Here is an 8,140-nt window from a genome sequence, read left to right on the forward strand (position 1 = left end):
AGAATGAATATCAGAACCTAATAAAACTTCTGTGAATGGATTTGCTATACACATAGCAAATTCAATACCTACTCCAATGTTTCAAAATTTAGACCACAACCACAATTGGTGATCTCCTCCATTACAATGAAGTGAACGTGGTAAATAATTATTTTCTTGGAAATAAATACATTTATTATGTCCAAAGTAATAAACGCTTTTGCATAAATAAGATTGCTCTCTTCTATGAATTATTTTCTACTTCCTGACATCAAGATGATATACTAAGATTTAAGATATTTACAGTACTATATACATGGCTTTGCAGTTAAGACAAATTCATTCCCAGGACCTACATCAGCTTTTTTACAACTTTCTATAATTCCTGGTATGAGAAAAATTAGTGTGTCTAGTCTACATGGAAACTAGAATGGACAGGCACATGTATAGACAAAGACACATTATTTCTTAGGAATAAAGACTTGTTCTTAAGACTTTCCCAAACCTGCAAGTGAATGTCAGAGAATTGTCTCAGTGGGTAAATTTAGTTTAGCCTGATGATTTGAGATCAATCCCTGAGTAGTCCATATCACTGCTACAGATTTTTCTAATGTTTCTATAGTTGTACTGCTGTATATACAGATTCACACACTAGCAGATACGTAAATATATTTTCAGGCTAAATAAGGGCCAGTATGAGATTCTTTGTGTTCCATGTTAAGAACTTACATATGAGATGTTGTACATAATAGCAATAAGTTGCACTCTCACTAGCACGTATACACCATAACATATCACATAAGGGAAATTAAAACAAATTCTTGAATATATGTTTACTCATGAATGTTTTACTTATATAAGCATTCATTACTGAACTCAGGTGTTGCGGCAACTACAGGCTTATCTACAAATGTTTTCTTCATCATGAATTCTTTCATGTAACAGAAATCAAACACGTAGGTTTGAAGTCAGAGAAATGAATCCTTCTCAGTTGGTGGTATCATTTGGGAATGTTTAAGAAATGTATCCCTGCTGGAGAAAGTATGTTATTTGGGGTGGGCTTGATAGTTTTCAGCTGCATACCTTCTGTAGTTCCCACTCTCTGCTTCATGCTGTAGGTGGAGGTTGTGAGCTCCAAGCTTCCTACTTTAGCTGCCATGTATGACACTTGTTGCCCAATTTAAAGTGATCACATATCCTCTACCATATCATAAGGCAAAGTCAACACATTTGGAAGTTGCCTTAGACATTGTGTTTGGTCACAGAAAATGCACTAATACGCACACATAAATGTTAAAACTGGATGATTTATTTCATGTAATTGAAGTGAATTGTGAAATAAAAACATATTATCTTATTGTTTCAATCCATATGCCTTTGGTCCATGAGATTTCAATTGGAAACAAAATAAGGATGGATGTCATAAATGCATGCATACACTGTTGACACTTGTTAAAATTTTTCTCGAAAATAATCTAGTGTAATTGAATGCAACCTGGTGGGTCAAAGATCTTAACAAAATTTTTATTCTAATAGATGTTCATCCGAATGAGTTCTTTTAGGTTCTCAAAGACTACTGCGATATGCAAAGGCTTTAAGATGTAGCCCACACAGTAAGGCTTTTACTCTTATATAATGGTAGCATGAAGCAGAAAACCTTACCATACTGACTACATTCAGGGGGTTTCTCTGCAGCATGTCTTTTTCTAATGATTTCAAAGAAAACCCTATGAAAAGGATGTACCACATTGCTTATTGAGAGGGTTTCACTGCAGTGTGTGTTCTTTTATGTATTTGGGGATAACTGTATTAAGAAAAGGCTTTATCACATGAAGGCATGTGTAAGGTTTCTCTCTACTATCTGACCATTTGTATACTTGAACATGACTTTGATATGTACTACATGTAAAAGCAAATTGTATGTGGGAACATGAAAAAGCAATTTGTCCTAAGTATTTCCTTTTAGTTACCAGCCTTCATTGATTTATAAGGTGAAAATAAGTTTAAGTTCATAGTCCCTAAGAAACCTGTAGACTTCCCAATAGCTGACCGACTTTAATTCCTTAACTTTTGTTGCCCAAAACATGACTGTTCCATACCATGATTTTTGGTCCCCTAACTAAAATGACTGACCCAAACCACAGATTCTCTATCCTAAAACATAATAACTTTTTCTAACCACAAAAGAACAAATGGATATGAATGTTTTGACTGTTAAACCTACATTTTGCATCAGGTGACTTCCTCAAAGACATAAACAAATCCCATATGCCTAAACCATGACTGATGGAAATAATTCAGTTGTAAAACGCTAAAGATGTTTATGATTTTCAAGCTCAGAACCTCTGTAACTTTCTGGCTCATTGGATGGGTAGGCATCACAGTTCAACATTATGTGTCCTTCATCAAACTGGATGACAATATTTTTTTATCTGTATTGACCTGTTTGAGTTGTATTGGATTCAGTGAACAGAAGAACACAAAAGCCTTACCATATTGATTATATTCTCAGATTTTCCTCTCCATTTTGAAACTTTTATGAGGATGTAGAATATAGATATGTGTAAAGGTCTCCCATTTTAACACATTCATAAATTTTCTCTCTGTATGAATTCTTTCATGATGACAAAGATTATACAAATGTGGAGTAGCTTCACCATGTAAATACACTCATAGTCTTTCGTTCCAGTATGAATCCTTTCATGATGTTGAAGATGATTGTGAACAGCACGTTTTCATTAGATGACATTTATGTGAAAAGGCTTTACCACATAGGTTACATTAATAAGGTTTCTCTCAAGTGTGAGCTCCTTTATGTATTAGGAGATGACTGTTACATACAAAGGCTTTCACACATTGATTACATCCATAAGAGTTCTCTCCAGTGTTAGTTCTTTTTTGTATTAGGAGACTACTGTTACACGCAATGGCTTCACCACCTTAGTTACATTCATAAGGTTTCTCTCTAGTATGTGTTCTTTATGTCATAGGAGATTACTATTACATCAAAATGCTTTATCACATTGATTTCATTCAAAAAGTTTCTATCCCGTGTGCTTCTTATATGTACATGGAGATTATTATGGCATGCAAACTTTTTCACACATTGGTCATATTCATAGGGTTTCACTTCAATAAGTGTTCTTGTTCAAGATAAGTCTTACATGAAAAGACTTCATGACATTAGTTATATTCATAAGGATTTCTGGAACATGGATTTTTATGTCTTCGGAGAACACTGTTATCTATGAAGGTTTTACCACATTGGTTACATTCATAAGGTTTCTCTCCAGTGTGCGTTCTTTTATGTATTAGGAATTGACTGTTCTGTGAAAAGGTTTTACCACATTGGTTACATTCATGAGGTTTTTCTCCAGTGTGAGTTCTTTTATGTACTAGGAGATTACTGTTCTGTGCAAAGGCTTTACCACATTGGTTACATTCATAAGGTTTCTCTCCGGTGTGAATTCTTTTATGTTTTTGGAGATCACTGTTCCATGCAAAGGCTTTCCCACATTGATTACATTCATAAGGTTTTTCTCCAGTGTGAGTTCGTTTATGTACTAAAAGCTTACTGTTATATGCAAAGTCTTTACCACATTGATTACATTCATAAGGTTTTTCTCCAGTGTGAGTTCCTTTATGTCTTAGGAGATCACTGTTAGATGCATAGGCTTTACCACATCGGTTACATTCATGACGTTTTTCTCCAGTGTGTGTTCTTTTATGCACTAGGAGATTACTGTTCTGTGCAAAGGCTTTACCACATTGGTTACATTCATAAGGTTTCTTTCCAGTGTGAATTATTTTATGTACTCGTAGATTACTGTTAGATGCAAAGGCTTTACCACATTGGTTACATTCATAAGGTTTCTCTCCAGTGTGAGTTCTTTTATGTCTTTGGAGACTACTGTTATCTGCAAAGGCTTTAGCACATTGGTTACATTCATAAGGTTTCTCTCCAGTGTGAGTTCTTTTATGTTTTTGGAGATCACTGTTCCATGAAAAGTCTTTACCACATTGATTACATTCATAAGGTTTTTCTCCAGTGTGAGTTCCTTTATGTCTTAGGAGATCACTGTTAGATGCATAGGCTTTACGACATCGGTTACATTCATGAGGTTTTTCTCCAGTGTGAGTTCTTTTATGTACTAGGAGATGACTGTTACGTACAAAGGCTTTACCACATTGGTTACATTCATAAGGTTTCTCTCCGGTGTGAATTCTTTTATGTACTCGTAGATTACTGTTAGATGCAAAGGCTTTACCACATTGGTTACATTCATAAGGTTTCTCTCCAGTGTGAGTTCTTTTATGTCTTTGGAGACTACTGTTATCAGCAAAGGCTTTACCACATTGGTTACATTCATAAGGTTTCTCTCCAGTGTGAGTTCTTTTATGTTTTTGGAGATCACTGTTCCATGCAAAGGCTTTCCCACATTGATTACATTCATAAGGTTTTTCTCCAGTGTGAGTTCGTTTATGTACTAAAAGTCTACTGTTATATGCAAAGGCTTTACCACATTGGATACATTCATAAGGTTTCTCTCCAGTGTGAGTTCTTTTATGTATTAGATGTCTGTTACGTACAAAGGCTTTACCACATTGATTACATTCATAAGGTTTTTCTCCAGTGTGAGTTCCTTTATGTCTTAGGAGATCACTGTTAGATGCATAGGCTTTACCACATCGGTTACATTCATGAGGTTTCTCTCCTATATGTATCCTTTTATGTCTTAGGATATGACTTTTATTTGCAAAGGCATTACTATATAGGCTACATTCATAGTGATCCGCACCAGTATGCATACTTTTACATGTGTGGGGACTACTGTGATGTGCAAAGACTTCATATTGAGTATCTTCAGGGAGTTTATCTGCACATTGATTGTTTTCATACCTGCAAAGTTAATTGGCACATATGACAGCTTTTCCACATTCATTACACTAATGGACCTTTTTTGCCACATGACTTAATTTTGCAGTTTGAATTAAAAGTAAAGAATAATTACATTTTGAGTTTTCATCATTATTTTTACATTCACAGTGTTCTCCTCTACTGGTTGTTTTGCTGAGCCAGCAATCAGCTAAGTACTGATGAAATCATAGTGTTGTTAGTTCTATGGCTGATCACCTGTCATATATTTTGTAAACCTTTGCCCTTCCTTACTTATCTATTGGAAATAATAACGAGCTAACAAGTGATAGCAGGGCGCAAAATGCAGGACAGAACTTCTGAGTGAGAAAGTGTTGCTGGGAAGAAGAAAGCAAATGACACACCATTCACCAGCATGACAGTGAGGTTAACAGATGGACATGACCATGAACAAAGAAGTAGAGCTGGCCATGCATTTGGACACTGTGCTAGGTTTGTGTTAGGGAAAAAAAGGTTCAGAATCTGCCCAGTAAATTGCCTAAGCTTTAAAATATTAAAAAGCCTCTGCATCATTATTTGTACTGCAGGAAGCTCTAAATAGCCCATATAAAGCATAATAGGTATCAATTTTTAAACATCTACTCAAAATGGGGACTACTATACCTTTTAGTTGTTCTGGTTGGTACATTGTTTCTTTCAATATACACATATTAAAATGACTTGTACTCATTGTGATATATGATATAATTATTAAAAGAATAATAATAAATGACATGATTCCATGATGCATTCACACATTTGATTTTTGTTCATCACAGACATGTGATATAGGGATTATGGTTTTTCCACAACAACATTCCTGACTCTAAAAAAACTGCCCTTCTCACAAAACTTAGCAACATTACTACAAGTATATGAGTAACCCCATTTTACTATGGATGAGTTGATTAGTATAATCTTTTGGATATACTTTCATCACCTATTTACTGTGAATACATTTGGCAATATCTGAGTTGTAGGATACTAAACAAATTGCAGTTTTACCTCAGCGCTAATGAGTAAACAATTTAATCATTGATCTTGTGTGAGTATTATTCCTTGCATTCTTTCTTAGAGGAGTGCCTTGCAAACACACATCAGATACCTAACGTGGACGTACATAGTTTAGTAACAAGTTAGTCATCATCAATAAATACACTTAAAACTGATCATTTACACTGTCCCTTCTCTTTCAAACTTCCAGAACATATTAAAATTTTTTTCAGAACCATATTCATATCAGCTTACAATGAAAATTACCTTGTATGTCTTCTAGAATTTTGACAGTGCTCTTCTATATTATGACTTTCCCAATTGTAGCCTAAAATACAGTAACAGAAAATGTATGCTTTATTATTGGAAATAATACAAAGTTTAAGTCGTGATCTATTTGTCAATCAAAGATCGATTCATCTAATTCTTCCTCATCCTCAAGAGAAATTACAGAAGCACATCAATAATGAATAGTGTTTCCCCATATTTTAAGAAGTAAAGAAAATTCATTGCCCTACCTATTGCAGTGAGGTTCCTGTAGGTCTCTAGCATCACATCTTTGTAGAGATTCCTTTGGGAAGGATCCAGCAAAGCCCACTCTTCTTGAGTGAAGTTCACATGCACATCATTGTAGGTCAATGCAGTCTAAAATATCCACACACATGTACAACAGAAAGTATGATACTTAGAATACTGGAAATGTATCCTTCTTTTACAATATTTTCAATGTATTCTGGTGGCTCTTCTACTTAGTTTCTGAAACACAAGTTGTAATGTGATCACCAACTCTTTTTCGGAGTAAACTCAACAGTGAGGTTCACCTCTCTAATTTCTGCATCCTTTTAGTAGGATATAGGCTTACAAGAGAAATGTCAATTAACAGATAAAGAGAGAGAGAGAGAGTAAAGAGAAAAACAGTACAGAGCCCACATGAGAAAAATAGTATAAATGATTCCTGACTCTTATAAGAATGGGCAGGCTGGGTGTATTATCTGATGACTTTAATTCCAAAATTACTCAGAAAACAGAGGCTGGTGTATTTCACAGAGGTGGATGGTAGACGGCTCTTTGCAATAAATTCCAGGACACTCAGGGGTACATAATAAGATCCTGAACAATATGCAAAAATTAATCAAACAAACAAGATAAAAAACCTTAAAGATCTTTCTCAACTTTTTATAAAGAGTTACACATTCACTCCAGTTCTGCATACATGTCTAGAAACCTGAAGTACCTCATTTTAAACTGTAATATTAATATGATCTTCTTAAAAATGAAATGTATGTTTGAACAATTACAAAAGGAGAGATGAAAATATTAGCAATGTAAATGTTGATCATAAATAAGCAACATGGGGATGGAGGTATGGCTCAGTAGTTAAGAACACTGTCTGTTCTTCCAGAGGACATGGGTTAAATTCCCAGCACACATATGACAGCTAATAGCTGTCTGTAACACAAATATATTCAATAAAATACTCGTAAAACATATGCAAGAACACATCAAAGATATACATGATGAAAAAATTGGCTTAATCTCAGAAATACAGGGATAGTTCAGTATATGAAAATCCATCCGTAATCCACCATATAAACTGACTGAAAGACCAAGATCACATGATCATCTCATTAGATGAAAAAAAAAGGCTTTGACAAAATTCAACAACCCTTCATGTTAAAAGACTTGGAGAAATCAAGCATACAAGGATTCAGGCACACACTTAACATAATAAAGGTAGTAAAAAGCGAACTGAGGGCCAACATCAAATTATTTGGAGAGAAACTTAAAGAAATTCCACTCATATGAGGTACATATCTCCATATCTCTTCAATATACTCCTTAAGTCCTAGCCAAAACAATAAGACAACTGAAGGTTATAAAGGAGATACAAATTGGAAAGGAAGAATTCAAAGTATCACTATTCGTAGATGATTTCTTAGTATACCTAGGTGACCCAAGAAATCCTACCAGGGAATTCCTACAGTTGAAATACACTTTCCACAAAGTGGCTGGGAGCACAACTCAAATTTTCATTATTCCTTCTGTATACAAATAAAAAATGGGCTGAGAATAAAATTTGGAAAACAACACCCTGAACAGTAGCCACAAACAAGATGAAGTGAAAGACCTCTATGACTAGAATTTGAAGTCTTTAAAGAAAGAAACTGAAGAAAATATCAAAAGATGGAAAGATCTCCCAAACTCATGGATATATAGGATTAACATAGAAAAACAGCATTCTTTTTTAAATAT

The 8,140-nt window shown here is 34.6% G+C and overlaps 1 protein-coding gene across 1 annotated transcript; it reads right to left on the bottom strand.

Annotated features, from left to right (window-relative positions):
- Positions 1 to 894: 894 nt before the first annotated feature.
- Positions 895 to 6,520, bottom strand: LOC132650990 (zinc finger protein 431-like; the record flags this gene model as incomplete). The annotated part of the gene is made up of 4 exons (XM_060376315.1): positions 895 to 917; positions 3,204 to 4,879; positions 6,155 to 6,215; positions 6,406 to 6,520. Coding segments are annotated over 4 exons (1,875 nt in total), but the record flags the coding sequence as incomplete, so codon positions are not given.
- Positions 6,521 to 8,140: the final 1,620 nt, after the last annotated feature.

The sequence above is a fragment of the Meriones unguiculatus genome (genome assembly GCF_030254825.1).
Source record: "Meriones unguiculatus strain TT.TT164.6M chromosome 13 unlocalized genomic scaffold, Bangor_MerUng_6.1 Chr13_unordered_Scaffold_37, whole genome shotgun sequence".
Lineage (NCBI taxonomy): Eukaryota > Metazoa > Chordata > Mammalia > Rodentia > Muridae > Meriones > Meriones unguiculatus.